This window comes from Cervus canadensis, chromosome X (genome assembly GCF_019320065.1).
Source record: "Cervus canadensis isolate Bull #8, Minnesota chromosome X, ASM1932006v1, whole genome shotgun sequence".
NCBI classification, from domain to species: domain Eukaryota; kingdom Metazoa; phylum Chordata; class Mammalia; order Artiodactyla; family Cervidae; genus Cervus; species Cervus canadensis.
Genome location: NC_057419.1, coordinates 110,017,901 through 110,040,372, shown reverse-complemented (window position 1 = coordinate 110,040,372; position 22,472 = coordinate 110,017,901). Strand labels below are relative to the sequence as shown.

General features: G+C 39.3%; 1 protein-coding gene across 1 annotated transcript in view; it reads right to left on the bottom strand.

Annotated features, from left to right (window-relative positions):
- The window catches only part of ATP11C (ATPase phospholipid transporting 11C), a 167,097-nt gene that overhangs the window by 25,213 nt on the left and 119,412 nt on the right, over nucleotides 1-22,472 (bottom strand). Inside the window, exons 20-24 of the mRNA XM_043458449.1 lie at nucleotides 20,495-20,667; nucleotides 15,951-16,055; nucleotides 14,176-14,321; nucleotides 9,162-9,221; nucleotides 935-1,062 (exon numbers count right to left, since the gene is read on the bottom strand). Coding sequence (XP_043314384.1) covers nucleotides 935-1,062; nucleotides 9,162-9,221; nucleotides 14,176-14,321; nucleotides 15,951-16,055; nucleotides 20,495-20,667 — 612 coding nt within the window. The remainder of the gene's footprint in view (nucleotides 1-934; nucleotides 1,063-9,161; nucleotides 9,222-14,175; nucleotides 14,322-15,950; nucleotides 16,056-20,494; nucleotides 20,668-22,472) is intronic.

The following is a 22,472-nucleotide window of genomic DNA, read 5'->3' as shown; positions in this document are numbered from 1 at the left end:
AGTTTTATGAGTCATATACCTTCACTTTGCACAAATTAACCTTACTCAACTCTCTCTATTGCACTTGCTACCCACTATTCAATAACGCTTACAATCTGCAGTAAATTAACATCTTTATCCTTAGCTGTAGGCTTCACTTACAAAAATCCAATTTAATCAAAGGTTAAGCAACTGGGGCTCGTGCCAAGTACCCATCCAAGAGAAAAACAACTATTTCCAACTAACACAACATGAATATAAAGGCTTGATGAGTTAATTGTTTTCTTCAACAATGCCATTTTAGAATGGGAGCTAACAAGGCAGGGAGGCTATATTTCAGGGGCAGTTTACAAAAGAGAGCCCAACATAACATTGTCAGTTCAATCTATTATATCTTTGGGTGGCCCTTTTTGGGTGAGGGGGTTGTTCAGTTGCTAAGTTGTGTCTAACTCTTTGCGACCCCATGGACTGCAGCACGCTTCCCTGTCCTTCACTATCTGCTGGAGTTTGCCCAAACTTATGTCCATTGAGTTGGTGAAGCCATCCAACCATCTCCTCCTCTGTTGTCCCCTTCTCTTCCTGTTTTCAACCTTTTCCAGCATCAGGGTCTTTTCCAATGAGTCAGCTCTTCACATCATGTGGCAGGTGAGGGGGTGGCAGCTAGTTAAAACCAGTCTGTCTTCATTTAAGACTCTAGAACTCTATGACAATGTAGGCAAAGTTTTAGGAACTACTGATTCTGAACTAAATAATTTGCACCCATCCAAGTATAAGACATATACCTAGGACAAGTCGTTTTCCAGCTGGATGGTTTAGTTTAAGTGGCTAAAAATTCAGAACAGAACCATGTAATCAAACCAGGAGGGAAGTTCTGTGTCCTTCTGACCTGCAGACAAAATGAAACCCACAACTCTGAATGTCTGAGGGGATTTTACCTTACATATGTTCAACTTACATGTACAATCGGGGATCTGAGGTCAATGTGTCAATATTGATGTGCTGTTCCAGTAGACTGTAGGCCAGGATGGGCAAGGATGTGAAGCAGATATTGTACATTGTAAGGTAAGCGGCATCATACAGTGGCTATAATGACAAACCACAAAAGAGAAATAAATGTACTGGAACAGTCATCTGCCAGAGGATATTAAACTGTCTAGAAAAATCACAAGCTTAAACAAGACAGTTTCCTTTCACACTTTGTGTGACAGCAAAAAACGGTTTTGTAAATAAAGTCACTCTGATGAGTACAGAAAAGAAACTAAAATATTGTAATGCACCATATTAATATATCCTCCCTTTAAAAATAGGATCTTATTCAGAATGTTTACATGCTATAAACTCTATTTCTAACAGATACTAACCAAGAACTTTTCAAAAGATTTTCAGTGAATGAAGACCAATTAAGTATAAGAGAGGAACTCCTTAGGAAAACTAAATATAAGCAGTGGCCAGCCTGTGTCACAGTTTTTTTTTTTTTTTTTTTTGGTTAAAATTTTACATGCTTTTAAATACCACTATGACCCTCTCTGGACTGTATTTATGATATCAAATGTGGCCATTTACTAAGGATTAAATAAATATATTCACAAAAATCAAAGCTAAATATATTCACATGGTCATGACTCTTTCTTGCTCTGAATTCCGTAGGCTCCAGACCAAACTTCCTGCTGGGTGTCCCATAGGACAACCTGCAATTCACAATATCTAAATGCAAACTCACTCATTCCCTTTAAATTCGCTTCCTCCCACGTTCCCTACTTCAGTAAGTGGCCCCACAATGTTTGCAACCCTAGTATCTACCTTGGTGCCTGGTACTGCATACTTGCTCAAGACATTTTTTTTTAATTGAGTGATTCTCTTTCTACCTCATTAGCCATTCCTTCTCAGGCTCCTCTTCTTCCTGAGCCCTCTGTGTTGGTGTGTTCCAGCACTCCATGTCTGGAACTGTATACTCGCTCTCTAGCTGGTCTCATACAGTCCTGCGGTTTTAATACAACCCATTCACTGAAAATTCCTGTATGTAGCCCAGACCTGTTCCATATGACCAACAGCCCACTCAATACCTCCTCCTGAGTGTCTAGTATCTTTCAAACTTATGTCCAGGACTGAATTCCTGACTTGTCTCACCTGAAATCTGCTTCTCTTGAAGTCTTCCTCATCTCTGGAAAGGGCAACTAAATCTTTTTGATCAACCAGAACTGAAATCTTGGATTTATCCTTGACTCTTCTCTTTTTCACAATCCCTATCCAATCTATGAAGAAGTGTTTACTGGCTCCACTTTTAAATACATTCAAAACCACACTACTTCTTAGCCCCTCCACTCTGACCACCATGCAAGCCTTTAGTTGATCTCCCTGCCTCTTCTCCCTTTGACCCGTAGCCTATTCTCAACACAACCACCTGAGCAGCTCTACTAGAAAATAAGTGAAATCAAATCATTGTTTTGTTCAAACCCTCCAATGGATTCCTTTATCTCTAAAAGTAAAGAAGTTTCTATAATGGTGGGGCTGTAAAGTCCCCCTTGATCTGGCTTCTCTTTACCTGTCTGTCACCTTCTCAGTCAGACCAATCTTGATTTAACTTGCCACATCCTCTCTCTTGAACACATTTCCTCCACCCTGCCTGTTTTTCCCCTCTTATAGTACTAATCACCTTTTAATTTACATGATAAATTTATTATGTTTACTGTATCTCTCTTCACACTAGAATTTAAGCTCTGTGTGGGCAGGGATTTTTACTTATTTTATTGATAGCTGTAGCTTAAGAAAAAGCAAAGCAGCCCCTGACATCCAAGAGTTGGCCTGGCACTCAGAGCTAGGCACTGGTGCTCTGTAGAACACAAACAATTTCACAAAACAGCAACATCAAACAAGGCCACTGTGACTGTGATGGATAGAGACAAAAACATGACCACTCCATAACCACTTCTGAACATAGACACAATATAAACACTGTCCAGATCACAATAATGACCAACATCTATGTTCTGGCTAATCTGGGTGACTACTACTTCTTGACCAATTGACATGTTAGCTTCCTGGACAAGATTTACTAACACACCCAGTCATAAAATTAATCCCATTTGCTAACAGCAGCCAGCAAGGCCCTACTATTCCTTAAACCCTTCCCCAAATCACCTAACTCAAGCCCGAATCTTACAAGACTTTTCTAACACTCTCCTTCTAAGAAGTTCCATTGTTCCTCATGGTGTACATTCTTTCTGTTGCATTGACTAATAAACCTAGTTTGATGAACTGCAAGTATTCTCCTGGCTCTGACAATCTTGAATTCCTAGAACAGAACTAGGCTTGCAGGAAGCATTCAACAAAAACTGGATGAATAAATGACTAGAGATTGGAAGCTACAATGTATTCGTATAGGACTGATCTGACATTATAAATATTCCTTTATTGAAAAAATATTAAGGTGCTTATAATGAACCTTGTTTTGATGAAAATATTTACTGAGTTCAGTAATTTCTACACAGTGATACATTTTGTAATATAACTGTTACCTATGACCTGAATAGACAATATCCCATATTCGCATGTATCTTTTACATATATGAAATGTTTCTGATTAATAAAATGCATTTAAATTTAAATGTGACACAAATTAACAGAATTATACATTTCTCAATCAATGTCTATTAAAGATACAATTAATATCATAGTGGATGTTGATTCAAAAAGATTGGTAATAACTTGAATAGAGCATCAGTTCATTCATTAGTTGACTTCAAAAATATTTGCTGGGGGAAAAAAATTTACTGAGCGTTTACCAAGTGTGAAATACTGAGAACAGAGAAGATTCACACCCTGTCTGCAAGGAGTTCGAATTCTAGAGGGGTAGGCAATCGCTTCTTGGCCTTTCGGCTAAGATCAAATGTAGAGGGGGAGGCAGCGTGGTGACTGTATAGGGAGCTGGGAGAGCCTAGAGGAGAGGACCAGACTTCTTGCCTGCAGCAGACACAAAGCAAGATATAATGCATGCAACCTTTTCAATGAACTTAAAAATACATTCTACATAAAAGACGGAGACAAAATGTGATCCACTGGAGAAGGGAATGGTAAACCACTTCAGTATTCTTGCCTTGAGAACCCCATGAACAGTATGAAAAGGCAAAAAGATAGGACAATAAAAGAGGAACTCCCCAGGTCGGTAGGTGCCCAATATGCTACTGGAGATCAGTGGAGAAATAACTCCAGAAAGAATGAAGGGATAGAGCCAAGGCAAAAACAACACTCAGTTGTGGATGTGACTGGTGACAGAAGCAAGGTCTGATGCTGTAAAGAACAATATTGCATAGGGACCCGGAATGTTAGGTCCATGAATCAAGGCAAATTGGAAGTGGTCAAACAGGAGATGGCAAGAGTGAACGTTGAAATTTTAGGAATCAGTGAACCAAAATGCACTGGAATGGGTGAATTTAACTCAGATGACCATTATATCTACTACTGTGGGCAGGAATCCCTTAGAAGAAATGGAGTAGCCATGATAGTCAACAGAAGAGTCCAAAATGTAGTACTTGGATGCAATCTCAAAAATGACAGAATGATCTCTGTTTGTTTCCAAGGCAAACCATTCAATATCAGGGTAATCCAAGCCTATGCCCCAAACAGTAATGCTGAAGAAGCTGAAGTTGAATGGTTCTATGAAGACCTACACAACCTTTTAGAACTAAAACCCAAAAAAGATGTCCTTTTCATTATAGGGGACTGGAATGCAAAAGTCGGAAGTCAGGAAACACCTGGAGTAACAGAGAAATTTGGCCTTGGAGTACAGAATGAAGCAGGGCGAAGGCTAATAGAGTTTTGCCAAGAGAACGCACTCCCTCTTCCAACAACACAAGAGAAGACTCTACACATGGACATCACAAGATGGCCAACACCGGAATCAGACTGATTATATTCTTTGCAGCCAAAGACGGAGAAGCTCTATACAGTCAGCAAAAACAAGACCAGGAGCTGACTGTGGCTCAGATCATAAACTCCTTATTGCCAAATTCAGACTTAAACTGAAGAAAGTGGGGAAAACCACTAGACCATTCAGGTATGACCTAAATCAAATCCCTTATGATTATGCAGTGGAAGTGAGAAATAGATTTAAGGGACTAGATCTGACAGACAGAATGCCTGATGAACTATGGACAGAGGTTCGTGACACTGTACAGGAGACAGGGAGGAAGACCATATCCAAGAAAAAGAAATTCAAAAAAGCAAAATGGCTGTCCGAGGAGGCCTTACAAATAGCTGTGAAAAGAAGGGAAGTGAAAAGCAAAGGCGAAAAGGAAAAATATACCCATTTGAAAGCAGAGTTCCAAAGAATAGCAAGGAGAGATAAGAAAACCTTCCTCAGTGATCAGTGCAAAGAAATAGAGGAAAACAACAGAATGGGAAAGACTAGAGATCTCTTCAAGAAAACTAGAGATACCAAGGGAACATTTCATGCAAAGATGGGCTCAATAAAGGACAGAAATGGTATGGACCTAACAGAAGCAGAAGATATTAAGAAGAGATGGCAAGAATACACAGAAGAACTGTACAAAAAAGATCTTCATGACCCAGATAATCACAACGGTGTGATCATTAACCTAGAGCCAGACATCCTGGAATGTGAAGTCAAGGGGGCCTTAGGAAGCATCACTACAAAGCTAGTGGAGGAACCAGAGATCAAACTGCCAACATCTGCTGGATCATCGGATGAGATCCAGCAAGAGAGTCCCAGAAAAACATCTATTTCTGCTTTATTGACTATGCCAAAGCCATTGACTATGTGGATCACAATGAACTGTGGAAAATTCTGAAAGAGATGGGAATACCAGACCACCTGACTTGCCTCTTGAGAAATCTGTATGCAGGTCAGGAAGCAACAGTTAGAACTGGACATTGAACAACAGACTGGTTCCAAATAGGAAAAGGAGTACATCCAGGCTGTATATTGTCACCTGCTTTTTTAACTTACATGCAGAGTACATCATGAGAAACGCTGGGCTGGAGGAAGCACAAGCTGGAATCAAGATTGCTGGGAAAAATATCAATAACCTCAGATATGCAGATGACACCACCCTTCTGGCAGAAAGTGAAGAAGAACTAAAGAGCCTCTTGAAAGCAAAAGAGGAGAGTGGAAAAGTTGGCTTAAAGCTCAACATTCAGAAATCTAAGATCATGGCATCTGGTCCCATCACTTCATGGCAAATAGATGGGGAAACAGTGGGAGACTTTAGTTTTTTGGGCTTCAAAATCACTGCAGATGGTGACTGCAGCCATGAAATTAAAAGATGCTTACTCCTTGGAGGGAAAGTTATGACCAACCTAGATAGCATATTAAAAAGCAGAGACATTACTTTGCCAACAAAGTTCCACTAGTCAAGGCTATGGTTTTCCCAGTGGTCATGTATGGATGTGAGAGCTGGACTGTAAAGAAAGCTGAGCGCTGAAGAATTGATGCTTTTGAGCTGTGGTATTGGAAGACTCTTGAGAGTCCCTTGGACAGCAAGAAGATCCAACCAGTCCTTGCTAAAGGAGATCAGTTTAATTCTCAAGGGAGAGGACTAGTTTGTTGGTACACTGCACTACATTCTCGTTGAAAACCATCCATTCCATTTTTGCTAATGAGAAATTGAAAGAAAAAAAATCCAAAAAAAAAAAAAAAACCAGATTGACTGGTGGGTAATTTAGTCTTGAATTTTATTCAAGCAAAAGGAGCATCAATCTACTTTTGTTCCACTATGGTACTTTGAGTGTATATGAGAGATAATTACAATTTTTAGATGCATAATCAGAGGAGACAGAAAAGTTCTTAAAACAAACAAACAACAAACAATACTGTTGTTGTGAAACCTGTTATGAATGGTATCTTTTCATGAAGAAAAAAAAACAGTCTATTCCAGCTTTACTGAACAAAGAGTAGATTTTTGTTTAAATAATCTGCATCCTGGTGCCATTTCTACCTTCTCCATAGCTCATATGTAAGTTCCTGGGTTGCAGAGAACACCTGAAGTAGACCTAAACTGAAAAAGGCTGACTAACCTGTATGTATTCCACCAGTGAAGTTGCTCAGTCGTGTCTGACTCTTTGTGACCCCATGGGCTGTAGCCTACCAGGTTCCTTCATCCATGGAATGTTCCAGGCAAGAGTACTGGAGTGGGCTGCCATTTCCTTCTCCAGGAAGATATTCCCAATCCCAGGATTGAACCCAGGTCTCCCACATTGCAGGCACACGCTTTACAGTCTGAGCCACGTATTTGCAATAACGGTCTATGCATTCAGCAGCAGCAAAAGGCCAAAGTGGAAACGAAAGCTACAAACATCACTACCTCAGATATGCTAGTCACTCAGTCATGTCTGACTCTTTGCGACCCCATGGACTGTAGCCCACCAGGCTCCTCTGTCCATGGGATTTTCCAGACAAGAATATTGGAGTGGGTTGCCATTCCCTTCTCCAGGGGATCTTCCTAACCCTGGGGTTGAACCCGAGTCTCCTCCATTGCAGGTGGATCCTTTACCGTCTGAGCCACCAAGAGACCTTCCTTTTATCTGGTACACTTTTTCTAAGATGCCTGCCTAGGTTCTTCCCTCATTTCCTCCAAATCTCTGCCCAAATGTCACCTCATCAGAGAGAACTTCCCAGATCAGGTTGTCTAAAAAAGCAGCTCTCTTCCCCAGTCAATAAATCCCCTATTCACTTATTTTTTTTTTCCTTCAGAGGATGTATCAGTACCCAGTGTAATATGTTTGATTGCTGTCTGTCTCTCCGCCTATCACTCACTCTACTGCAAGCTCCATGGGTAAGAGCTTTGATCACTGTTACATTCCCAATACTTAACAGGGCACACAGCAGGCACTCAAGAAGTATTTGTTAAATGAATTCACGTACCAGTTGAGCAACTGAGGAAGGCAAACGTCAACTCCTATGAGAACCTAAGCAGACCCCTGACAGCCTAGGGTTTCCAAAACCCAGGGTTTCCTTTCTTTCTTCACACAATTTTTGTTTGGCCAACATGGTTTTAAAAACCAGCTTCCCTTTATCAGTTTGCTACAAAATTTCAAAATGTCTTTTTAAAACTTGCATTCATCATCCATGGAAGTGAGGAAATATTTTGATCAAAACAAATATTTTGATCAATAGCAATCTGAATGTTCAAGAAAAGTTAACTATCAGAATTTTAAAAACTGTTACCAATGCTGTTACTTTTTAATACAAGAAGGCCGATGGCACTTCCTATAGCCAGTAGATAACTAATTTATAAAGTGATCAGCTTAACAGGCCCCATGGGGCTGACGACGTGGAACTGATGTAAGAGACAGCATACCATATAGCAAAGAAGCAAGTTTAAGAGAAAGATAGCAGTCACTTCCCATTGGAAAGAATACATTCTCTAAAAATACTGCCAAGAAATTAGGGAAAAAATCACTTCCTATCATGAAGAATGGAGCTGGCCTTGAAATACAGAAACTCAGTTTCTAATACCCGTGATGATGTTACCAGCAGCTCAGCTTGGTAAAAATCACTGAATTGCTCATAGATAAACTACAAAATTTCTGAGTCACTGAGCATTATAGCTCCCTTAGTTAGCTATACTTCCACTAGAAGCAATGCAAAATGTATTTCAGCTGTTAAAAGAAACCTACAAATGTGCCTGCTCATCCAACCACTTATGTATCAAGTCAACATACAGCACATTCTGTATGCAAAAAATGTTCAGAAAACTACAGAGGGCTACCAGTGTAGAATTCTTTAACTAATCCAAGGCTTTATCCAGGAATTACTGCTTCTTGGTTAGCTTAAACATCAATATTTGTTTTCTAGAAAATCAACTTGAGAAAATGAAAAGATAAAAAATTTTATTTGATGAAATATAAGTATAGTATAACATTTTAAAGTTATTGGAAAACATTATATACACTGGCAAAATTTTTTTAAAGGATCTCAACTCCAATAGGATGTACCAAATAACTTTCAAAAAGAAAATAACAATAAGACCATTACTGAAGCAAAGACATAAAATTTTGCTATTGGTCAAAAACCAGGCCAAGAAGACCAGCTGTTGAACCAAGGGGAAAAAAAAATCCTTTTATTTTGGACATACCTTTTTAAATCTCTACAATCCAATACACAAAAGGTAGTTTATTAACAGCAAGTATAAACTACATTACAACAAATACCTAGGGAAACCAACCTGCTGTGAGAATCCACAGAAGAACTGGTACAAAAATTGTGGCAAAATGAAACAAAGGTTCTGGGAAAAAAAATGAAGAAAAGGGTTAATATGTTTCACTCCATCAACTTTTCGAAACTAAAACAGGAAACTGTACTCAATAGTATAGGCAGTCCTAAATGCTTCTAATGTCACAATGCAATAAACTTCTACTCCTGAGTTATAAGGAAACAATTAAAAACAATAGATTACATTCATATTGATACCAACTTCTGCTCTTCCCAGGCAGAAGACAACCTCACTTACTTTATGAGATCCTCTTGCTGTTCTAGAGAAGAAATGAGCTCATATAATATGAACACTTAATGGTACTGCACCTTAAATGCCAACTGGGTTTGTAAAATCATCACGAAGTAGACTGACATAAAGCTCTAAGTGTATAATTTAAAGTCTGTTAATGCCAATAAATAGTCAGGAAATTATTATAGTATATATTGACACAAACAAGTATCAACTGATGGTTTATTGCCTTTGTTACTACCTCATTAAACAACCAACTATTATTATTGATCATCTACTACTACAAGTAAAGATGACACTGGGTGATACAAAAAAACAAAACCTCTCTTTTCTAAGAGAGTTATCACTTAACTGGGAGAATATGAAAAACAGATTTAAAAAACACAAGCTGAGAATGCATAAGGCAGTAAAAGCCACCAGGTGAGAGGATAAATACTAAAATTAAAATAACATCTTCAGGCAAAACTACCAGCACTAATGTTTTCAAATGGGTGCTGTCCTTCAGTATAAGCTTTGACTGTATTTGAGCCCTGCTGTCACTTGCTCATGTCTCTGGATTTCTCTTTGGGCACCCCCTTCAATAGTCCATTTTTGAGCCACGTCAAAAAACCATCTCCTTCTGTCACACATGCTCACTTAGCTAATTTTCCATTCTGGGAGACTTGAGGCCGTTTTTAAAAATCCAGTGGATCCTCTGCCGCAGCTGAGGATATTTAGGTGAATACACTGCCGGCTGTGGAGGACATTTCTAAAGAAAACTGCTACACGTGTTTTGAATAAGTCCTACAGCACCAGAGTGTCAGAGCTCCCAAGGTCATCATCTGGAAGGGCAACACTCATTTATATGGATCAATTCTGGCAGAATGCAAAATACTGTCGGTAGCCTTCCTACAGTATTTTATGTATATAAAAGAAGTGCTCTGAGGAAGAGACAGTGCTAGGTGTGGATCATGGGGGTGCTTTGTGGGAAGGGGAGGTCTGACTCTCCCATTAGAGTAACAGTTCCATGAAAACAAGGACTTTGCCTGTCTTATTCCATTATGAATTCTCAAGGGCCTGAAATAATGCTTGGCACATGGTAACACATTCAAGCATATTTGTTGATTGAATAAAAAAAGAAGTTAGACTTTGAACTAGGTGTTAAAGATGAGTATGATATGGTGAGAGCAGGAACCAAGGCAAGACCATATGTATTTTAAACATATCACGTAGGACAGGGTGGGATGCCTTAAAAGCCAGACTAATTCTTAGACAAAGGTGAGTGAAGTTTCTGGAGGACAAGTTGAAAAGTGGCATTTTCTGAACATTAACCTGGCTGAATTATGCAACTGAGTGGAGAAACAGAGAGCAGGAAGACCTGTCACTGCAGGGCAATAACAACTGGAAGATGCAAAGGCAATATAAGAGGAAGGAAGGCATCTTAGCTCAGCCAGGGTGGTCAAACATATTACAGATCATCTTGGGACGAAAGGCAGCATAAGAAAGGAATCATGCTAAGTCAGTAACTAAGGTGAAAATGGGCACAGAGATTCTAATGAAGACAGAGGGTTTCTGCATAAATAATCCCCTAAATTGAGAACAGGGATATATAACTTACTGATCACTGGTAAACATTAGCCATCTTAATACTTGTTTTGTTTTTCTTAACAGAGTGTTCCTTCCATCTGGTGGCAGTTGCTTGAATTGCAGGCTCAACATAATAAAAGCTATATATGACAAACCCACAGCAAGCATCACCCTCAATGGTGAAAAATTGAAAGCATTTCCCCTGAAATCAGGAACAAGACAAGGATGCCCACTCTCACCACTACTATTCAACATAGTGTTGGAAGTTTTGGCCACAGCAATCAGAGTAGAAAAAGAAGTAAAAGGAATCCAGATAGGAAAAGAAGAAGTGAAACTCTCGCTGTTTGCAGATGACATGATCCTCTACATAGAAAACCCTAAAGACTCTTCCAGAAAATTACTAGAGCTAATCAATGAATACAGTAAAGTTGCAGGATATAAAATTAACACACAAAAATCCCTTGCATTCCTATATACTAACAATGAAAAAAAAGAAAGAGAAATTAAGGAAACAATACCATTCACCATTGCAACAAAAAGAATAAAATACTTAGGAGTATATCTACCTAAAGAAACAAAAGACCTATACATAGAAAACTATAAAACACTGATGAAAGAAATCAAAGAGGACACAAACAGATGGAGAAACATACCATGCTCATGGATTGGAAGAATCAATATTGTCAAAATGGCTATTCTACCCAAAGCAATCTATAGATTCAATGCAATCCCTATCAAGCTACCAACGGTATTTTTGCAGGCCAAACTCTTAAAGAGGCAAACAAGCTTCTGGAACAAGTTCAGAATGCTAGGCAGGTATGTAGGGCCAAATCTTCATGGGCTCCCCTTCAAGGGGGAGGTAAGAGAGAACAACCATCCATCCCCACGTGAGGCTGTTAAGTTACTGAGTCCAAGGCCCCGTGGACTCTATATAAATAACATAACCACACAGAAATGGTGGAAAATTTGGAAAAAAAAAAGTAACTTTGGAAACACTATTTTGACTACATACTCTAAGGCTAAAGAGCTAAAGACAGAAGTGCACACACACACATTTCTCAAGTTAGTCAGACTTGTTTCCCACAGGAATATATGAGTCAGCAATTCTGGAACTACTTTATAAACTTGAGGATTTAGCAAATAAATAAATAATGCAAATGAGAACCAGGTTTCTCACTGCTGAAGAAAGGAGTTACTAATATGGAAAAGGGAAAGGTTAGATAGAATGATCCTTGCGGTGTCAGCTTTAATCAAAGGTATCCATACAAACTGAGTTCAAGTATTGAGTTTATATGGATACCAATGACAATGAGCACAACGAGCACCAGATCTAGATTTCTAAATACCATTTGTAAAAAAAAGGACCAGAGATCCTTGGAGAAAAGTCTGAGTCCAGGACTGGGGAAGGAAAAAATACAAGAGGAGCCTAGAACATCATGTGGTACCAGAAAACAAACAAAACTTAAAAAAAGGTGATGGTCAGGGATGGGTATACACAATGGGTATAAAGTTTTAGTAAGTTCTAGAGATCTGCTATGCTTAACAGGACTATATTCTTTCACTTAATAATCTGCTAAGGAGATAGAGCTCTTGTTACATGACATCACAATAAAATAAAAAGTTAATGATGGGCACATGGTGAAAGGACACAGGTGCCAAGTCCCTGACAATCTAAGTAACAATGAATGATGGTAATGAATTTCAACACAGAATAAAGTATCTGGTTTAGTGGGAGAATGCTCTTTTCAAAGAAAATTACACAAGCAAAACTGAGGTGTCCTGACACCCTCAAAACACCATCTGAATCAATGTATCAAAGTTGACATTATCATGAATGGGACATACTGACAACACATCCTCTTGATATGATGCCCTCAGCAGGTTGCAATAGCGTTTCTGTGGTAATTGTGCCCAAACCTGAATCTAATAACAGGCAAATATTAGACAAACCCAAATTGAGGGACAGTCAACTAACTAAATGGCCAGCATTCTTCAAACATGTTAAGATCATAAAGGCAAAAAAGACTGGGAACCTGGGAACTATCCCAGGTTAAAGAAGACTAAGGAGACCAGGATCCTCAAATGCAGGCCTGAGATTGAAATGGACCACAAAACAAATATCTGTGGGACCATTAGCAAAATTCCAATACGGTATATAGACTAGTTAATAATGTGCTAATTAATATCAATTTATTGATCTTGGTAACTATGCTGTGTGTTATCTAAGATGCTAACAGTTGGCAAAGCTGAGCAGAGAGTATATGAAACTTCACTTATTTTGCAACTTTTAAAAAGTATGAAAATATCTCAAAATGAAAACTGAAAAAGCTTCAAAAAAATAAACAGAACAGAATATAGGATAGGAGATCAAGTTCTGGTACACGGTTAAAACAGGTAAACCTAACGTATGTGTTGCATAAACTATATCTAAATTTATATATTATATACCATTTATATCACTATATATCATATAGTAATGTCAATAGGATAAGTCATTGTTTGGTGCAGGGGTGGAGAAGATTGGAAAAGCACAAGGGAACTTTCTGGGGTGATACAGATGGTCAATATTTGATTCTGGTGGTAGTTACATGGACGCAAACATTTGTCAAAATCAAGCTATAAACATTTAATGGGTACTGCTACTGCTACTGCTAAGTCACTTCAGTCGTGTCTGACTCTATTCGACCCCATAGACGGCAGCCCACCAGGCTCCCCTGTCCCTGGGATTCTCCAGGCAAGAATACTGGAGTGGGTTGCCATTTCCTTCTCCAATGCATGAAAGTGAAAAATGAAAGTGAAGTCGCTCAGTCGTGTCCGACTCTTAGCGACCCCATGGACTGCAGCCTACCAGGCTCCTCGTCCATGGGATTTTCCAGGCCAAGAGTACTGGAGTCGGGTGCCATTGCCTTCTCCGTTTAATGGGTACACTGTACTGTATTTAAACTATACTTTAAGAAAGTTCACTTAAAATTTTTCATCTCAAATCTCTTTCATTAAAAGGAATTTCTGGTTTCTGATTCATTAAATAGACTGTTTCTGTTTTACTGACCACAAATTTCAGGGCTAAGACACTAAAAAAAATATGAAAAAAGAACAAAAATAAATCTACAACCAAGCCAAGTCAGCACTGCGTTAAACTCTCATAAATTACAAATATTTGATCACATACCTTATAGAAGAAATACTGTACCAGGTGTGCTATTCTCACATAATATAGATGTCCATGAGCCAACAGCAGTTTCTTTAAATGTTTAAACTTTGGGACCGAATAATCGCTATTCCTGGATGCTTGGCGACCTTCTTTGCCTTTAATACCTAAAAAAAGACAATCTCTATAGGGTGAGTATTTTTATAGAGTAAGTAACCACCTCATCTGTTACTTCCATGTTTTTCCTGCTTACAAGCACAGTTCAACTGAAAAGTTTAGCTTTGTTTTCTTAAGCAAAAAGTGCTTTTTATTGGTGAGATTTATCAATTAAAAGTAAAATTGTTTAACTGGCAATTACCTATTTATAACAAAACATAAAACAATTAATGAAATCATTATTTTAATCATGATAAGGCAAAAATTATACTGAGGAAAAAATTTAATCTCAAAAATATTGAAGATATTTTTGAAGGTACTTGGTAAGTGGTTAATTATACACGGCACCAGACTAGGTGCTATATTAAAGCAACTCAGAGACCTGGGGTTTATGGTTTAAGAGATCAAAACTGAAGAGTTGTAATGAGATGGTTAAGTCCTCATACCGAATGATACTCTGAGCAGTGGTTAGCTAACACTTAGTCCTGTCCAAAATGTCCATAAAGCAGCTGGCTCACACCAAAGAGCCTCAAAATTTGCTCTTGTCCAAAATGCCCCTGAGCATACTTGGTCCACACCAAATAGTTCTGGACAGCACCAAATTTCAAGGGGGCTCCTCAGACGGCTCTGTGGTAAAGAATCCACTTGCCAATACAGGAGATGCAGCTTCGATCCCTGGAGGGAAGGGGAGATCCCCTAGAGGAGGGCACAGCAACCCACTCCAGTATTCTTGCCTGGAGAATCCCATGGACAGAGGAGCCTGGCAGGCTATGGTCCCTATGGTCACAAGAGTCAGACACAACTTAGAGACTAAATAACAGAATTTCAAGGACCTTTTGGCGTGGATAAAATGCACTGTGGACATTTTAGACAAGATCAAATGTCCTGCAAGGCTGAGTAGCAGCCCAAGCTCAAGCTTGAGCTCATGAGCTCAAGTGGCTTCAGGTCATTTCTGGTCAATAGCCCATGAGTCGAACTAGAGTTCCACAGTAAATAGGGTTACTTCCAAATGGAAAGAATTTGGGAATCCAAACTGCATTACAATAATCCCCAAAATACTAATAATGCTATTATTTCTCCCCCTCCAAAAAATGCTGGGGTGTTAGGATTGCTGCCTCCCAGCAACCTAACAGGGGGGAAAATGGTGAAGTCATAGAGAAGCTGCTGTTGCATGCCAACATGTAAATTCACCACTATAGCCCAAATGACCATGCATAAATATCGGCATGAGGAAAATCAGCCAGCCAGTTATCATTTCTGAGTTCCAAACAGTTAAGGACCTCAAAAGATACAGTGCAGCAACATAAGCAGGCGATCTGGCAAATCAATACAATTTCCTGCATGCTGGCAAAAATGAGAGCTAAGTGATCAATCACACGGCCAGGAGGTTTCAGAAATTTGGTTTACTTGGCTAATAAAATAATATCCTCCAGCCTGGTATTGCTACATTTCCACCAGGGGTAGGACTTATGCATGGGCATAGTCCATGATCAGAGGAGAACCTTCATTTGATTAACAATGATCATTCCCAAATTCAAATTCAAGATGAGCAACCAAAACAATCTCTAGAATAATAAGACCACTCTACCTAAAAGCAATACTGATACCTTACAGCTGCCATCTCATTAGATGTTTCTTACCTATGCCCACATGGGATTCCAAGATCATGCTAACATCATTGGCACCATCACCTATCGACAGTGTGATTGGGCTGCCTTTTAAATTCTTCACCATTCTTACAATCTAAACGTTAAATACAAGAGAGGTATAGAAAAGGTCAAAGCAGAATGTGAGCTTGTACTCCATGGGGGTATTTGCCTCATTCACACTTGTAAATGGAGGCCTTGCAAACAGAAAGGTGGTCTGTGCATATAATAGTGTCGAATTCTCAGGGGAGAACAACACAGCTTTTCAAAACGTAACACCAGTGCCTACTTGTTTCTGGTTTTCTAATGGATGAACTGTCTAATCCATGCCTTCTATCCACATTAGAGAGCAGCATGCATCCCCTCTTGTCACTGCTTCACATGTCCTTTCAGATCAAGTAGTGAAGGAGAGAAAGTGGAGACCAGAGAGCTGATGTGGGGTAATATGCATGGGGCTACCAGGACAAAAGTGGGCAGTGAGAGGATAATGATTTTGGTCACCTCTTCCTCTCTCCTCCCTGCTGACACTCCAACCACCCCTGGGTGCACCCCAACCCTTATTTCCATCTAGCTGCCGACTAAATTTTACCAAATCTTTATGAGTGCTCAATATGATTTGATCTCTCATACAGGTAGCTGCACTTTAAAAGGGGGCACCCTAAAGGTGATGACCTTTGCAGAAAGATGTCTGAGATGTGTATAAAGCATCATCATTCCCTGAGTGTCTCTTAAAGATATGTTGATGGCACAGTGCAGCTCAACGCTGTGTTCACGGTAGGTACTGAATAAAAGAAACCTTCTCCTGGCAGAGTTACTGTGGGGAGAATATTTGCTAAGTGGCTGTCCTCCTACCAATGACTGCTTTATGTGTCAACCCTCAAAACCCCTTGGAATCTAGCAGCTTTTAAACAGCTTATGTAAATCAGTAGTTAAATAATGTCTTGCAAAATTTTTGTACTCTCAAAGGCTTTCACCAGGTAACATAAATAAAATCCATTCCCACATAACTGAAATGATTAAAAATAATTTATATGAGGCAAAACCACCCTGCAGTCTTTTCTTTAAACAAAATTCAGTCAGGTTTTAGTTATATTAAATAGCATACCAAAAAAACCTGATGTCTAATCCATTTGACACAAAAATGATGTTACTAGGAAATGCCAGTTTTTCCCCAATCCTTCACCTCAACTTGGTTCTTTTTAAAAACTTTATGAGTGTCAGAAATAATCAGTGAGTCAAAGACAAAAGTAAACTTGTTTTTAATGGGCTACATTACTGGTTTAACTAATTGCATTATTACACTGTATGTAGTAATGACCTAAAAGAAGAAAAATGCAGTCAGGAAAGGTCTAGGGAAGGCAATAAAATTATCAAGGGTGACAGCTTCTGCATGCAAATATAGATTAAAAAGGTGAAAGCCAGTCATTGCAGAAAGATAAAAGGATATATTGCTACGACCATAAAACCATGAAAGATCTAGATAGATAAACATCGAGTTTTATTTTTTCAGAAGTTCCAGGTCACTGGAGATTAAGAGATTAAGAACTCTTCAATCTCTAGATAGCCTCACAAAAAAGAAATCAATTTACCAGAAAGTATTTATTGATCTACTATAACTACATGCAACCCAATGTGCAAAAGTGAAGTGCAAATATCCAAAAAGGATATGTGGCTTGGTCACATACCTCAGGAAGTATATAATGGGGAATGGATACAATAACATCAGAGAAGCAGATTAACAATAAAAGATAACAATACTCAATATGCAAGAGAATATATAACACTGTCATCTAAGTTGTCCACATAAGAAGGCCTATGATGTCAGAGAAGGGAGAGGACACTGCAGGCCAGAGTGATGAGAAACGGTTTTACAGAAGGAAGCGTGGGTTGATCTAAACCATAAAGGACTGGTAAGATGTGCATGGATGGGGAAAAGGGTTTGGAGGAGTATTCCAGGGAAAGGGAAGAGCACAATCTAAGGCATACTGACAATTAAGTCCAATATATGCTCAGAAAATGGGTCTGATTTGACCAGACCAATTGAGTTTTCATAAAGGGGACATGGACAGGTAGATAATATAATATGGGGCCATATCATAAAAGTGGTAACAGGGTGCAGGAGAAAGGAGAAATGATAAGAAAAGGCTAGACTGCAGGCTGAGAGAGAAGTTAGTCGACATGGAGTTCAATGAGCTGTTAAAGTCCTGGACCTGGAAGGTAACGGAGAGAGATGGAAAAGACAACGTACTAGAAAATGGGCAGAATTTGGTGACTGAGAGCACATGGAAGGGTAAAGCATAGGGGACGTCAATATACAGATCTAGAAGTACAGTGAGCTCAGTAACACTTGTAAAAAAAGACAATGAAAATGACAACTGGACTCTAGAGAAGGTTGAATTGAGGTGATAATGACACACCCAAGAAAATGTATTCAGTAAGCAACTGGAGAAATAAAGTGGAACTCCAAAGACTGGGATTGAAGAAGTGATTTGAAAAACACCTATGAGATGGTAGGTGATATTCTGGAAGAGGTGATGATAGTGAGAGAAATAAAAGAGACTAAGGACTGAACCCCGGGGGGGCTCCATGTTCTGGGTGGGAGAAGCAGCATGGTGTTAGGAATTCAAATACTGGCCTGGGCAGTGGAGCAGTCAGAACCCAGGTGACCAATCTGAGCAGCAGACAAATGAATGTGGGGGGAAAATAAAAAGGAAAGAGGTATTGCCTTTGATTAGAGGGACAGATTTCTATGGATATTGTTCTGATAGGATTTGCTTCCCCAGCTGGGGCTAACAGAGGCTCTGAAGCTTGAAGAAAAGAAGAGCATATGATTGCAGTAGAAACTGAAAGTGAGAAGGTAGGGAGAGATGGTTGCCTCAATTAGGATGGGCTGGGTGCATGCACATGCCTATGCAAGGTAGGGAGCGGAGTCTGTGAAGGAGAAGCCAAAGACACAGCGCCAGCCCCTGGGTCTAGAGCAAGCAGCTGAGGGATGGGAAGCAGCAAGACCAATGCATATAAAAGAATACAGTGTACACAGAAGTAGAAAGTTGTGTACCTGACACTCTAAGGTTCCAGAGATGCAGTGAGTACAAGGAGGCAAGGTGAAGCAGATCAATGCAAGCTGGAGGAGCTGGAAAAGACAGCACATGGGGGGTGGCCTCTGCATTGGGTTTTGTTAGGAACACAATTTTTGTTAGGTCAAGAGGAATTCAGAGACAATTCCAGATGAGGAAATGATATGAGGGAAGTCCTGGAAGTTGGCGTGAGCATGGCACATGGGAAGGGACACAAAAGGGGAACAACCAATAGGAGTGGAGGATTCATGCTGGATGTAGGAGTGATAGTGGATTCAAAGTGTGTACAGACACATGGAAAGCGTCGACAGGGGTGGCCCTGACTGCCATACTGAGTCATCTGCCCTTCATCCTAAGGGACCAGGAAACTACTGAAAGGTTCTAAGGGAGAATATATGATGGGAGAAGTACAGTTTTAACAAGATTAATTTGGGAGTATGGGGAAAGAGATGGAAGGGGGAAGGGTGAAAGCAAGGGATTAGTAAGATTAAATCAAACATTCTGTGTATAAAGCCCTAAGGGCTTGCTTGCACTAGGATGGAGATAAAAGGTTTAAGAAGATGGCACCAAAATGAGAGCTATGACAAAAGTTAGGAAGAACTGGACATGGTGATTATATGGAATGAGTGAGAAGAAAAGGGTCAAAGGCAGTTTGGAGACTTGGGGAGCAAAAGAAAAATGTCACTGGTGACAGGAATAATAAAGAAAAAGGATAACCCAAACTGGCCTGAAGGAGAAAATTATAATCTCTGTCTTGGATACTAGAATTTAATGTTACAGAGGGAGTCCACATAGAGCCATCTAGCAGGCAGCTAGAAATATGTGACTTAACAAAAAGGACAAGTCAGTCGGAGTCATAGAAAAGGATGTGCTTATCCAAAGATAGGATGTAAGTGAAAAGCAGATGGAAGACATCGCCCCAGGAAAACCTGATAATCAGGGAGAAGACCGAGGGTGAAACAAAGAAACACCATGTTGCCAAGATGGAAAAAAAAGAGGACCGTGGACTATCACAGAAACCAAGGGAGGAGAGTTTAAACAGGGATATAATTGCAGTGTCAACTGCAGTGGAGAAAGGAGGAGAAAATGGAAGACAGTGCAATGGATTCGGCAAGGAGTTTGCTGCTCTCCTCCAAGAGATCCTACAGAGTAAGATGGGAAGAAAATATGCATGGAGCTAATGGAACAGTGGAGCCGGGAGTAGTGGGATGAAGGCAACAGGCACCAAGCACTCATTAGGGAAGTTTAGAAGGTGAGCAACTGGACAGCAGGCTTTGAGGGACAGCAACGGGGAAGCACAGGTTTAAATTCAAATGGCGGGAAGGCTCCCGAGTTGGACCAACAGAGGAAGAGGCCAGGGAAAGATATCAATAGGTACTTGGCCTTGAAGGAATTAAAATGATAAATTTTATCTAGGTTACAGATAGCCAGAATTAGAACATCAACTAATATTCCAGTTACCGGCTTCTGTAATGGGGCCATCCGACGCAGAGCAACTGCTTGGCACTTCATGCAGTCTGTAGGAAAATGCTTTGTAAATTGTTAGAACCGGAGCTTGACTAGAGTATTTACTATGAGAGGCAGCAGTGGAGCCATCAATGATTAGATCCATATTTGATGTTCTGTCCACAGCTTTCTGAAAAAGAAAATAATGCCAAATATATTTGATCTACATACACTGTTTTCAGGAAACTTGGAAAAAAACTCACAAAAGCAGACTTATCATCACATCTGGTTCCTGACCTGTGAATTCTGAAGAAGCAACCATTTCTATTAATGCATAATAGAGACTTCTATACATCTTTGGGCCTCAAGTTGCCCAGTAGATATGTCCCACAAGTTTCGCTAAATATAAAAATAATCGAAAATTCTAGCAGCAGTCCCAATAAGAAACTCAGATGAATTTTGAAATTACAGTCACTCAGTAAACTCTGCATATTGAAGACAAAATCATTAGTCAATCTGAAAAAACTGAACGATGCAGGGAAAAGACAAAATGGCTTTGGGGTATACAAATCACAGAAGATATTCTTAACATTTTTGCCTGACTGACAAAACCCATCAATAGATCTGGCTTCTCAAATATGACAGACTACCAAAAAGACAAAGTGTTCATTAAAGAATTCCATACAATGATTTATGTTCTTTAAATAAGTATCATTTTATACTAGATTAGTGATTTTCAACCATAGCTTTCCCATTCGAATCATTTGGGCAGCTTTTTAAAATGCCCATGTCTTAGGTTTATCCACAGACATATTAAACCTGAGTATCTTGGACAGAGCTTGGTTAGACTGGGTTGGCCAAAAAGTTCACCTGGGTTTTTCCAGAATAGGTTAATGAACCTGTAAAACATGGTTTTACAGGTTTACATGTAAAACATGTAAACATTTATAGGTTAATGAACCTGTAAAACATGGTTTTACAGGTTTACATGTAAAACATGTAAACCATTTAACATGTAAAAACCCAAATGGACATTTTAGGCAACCCAGTATATAGGTGTGTTTTAAAAGGCTCCATAGGTTATTTGCATGCATAGCTGGGACTGAGCAGTATTAGTTGCCAGGAACGACAAATATAATGGGTGCCAACTATTTAAGAAAACCATATGGAGGGAAAACTTACAACTGAAAAAATGCTACCAATTAACATTTCATTTTTTTGCAATTATGAAAAAACCAGCAATTAATCAATTTCTGTTCAGGCAATCTTGGGTGCCATTTGAGAATTGCTGCAGAAGTGTTAAACACAGCAGGGTCTCATCATTACAGATTCATTCGTCTAATGTTATGCTTCTGAAAGTTTACTGTTTAAAGAGCTGCTGTTTTACAGACTATGAGTAGTGAGAGTCTAATATGCCTCATCATTCCTTCCTTCCATATTTTGCTTCATACTATTATGAGCATGTTTTTTTCACTAATTAAAGAGATATCAATCATGCATTCCTTTGCTCCCCTACTCACAGAGCTAACAATGTGCAGAAAACAGTGGCTCAATAATCAATCAAGCAATATCTGTATAAATCAAGTCTAACTAAGCCATATAGAAGAACGGAAAGAATTATTAACTAAGCTTTTTCTGGAGACTAGAAAATCTCCTTGGGGTGAAAGAGGCACACATGAGAGAAATGCCCCACTAAACATGATAAATGGTTAACATCTGAAAAGAATAGAAACACATATAACTGAATCACTTTGCTATACACCTGAAGCTAACACAATACTGTTAATCAACTGTACTCCAATATAAAATAAAATAATTTTTAAAAAGGTTAATATCCAGTAATTGGGAGAATAAATACAGACCAGAAAAGACCAGTGGGTTCTTTATGAGGTATGACATCTGAAATGGAACTTGAAAGGACAGAAAGAGGTGAAGAAAGAGAGAACGTATATGTGGTATGTGTGTTAAGCTGCTTTAGTCATGTCCGACTCTT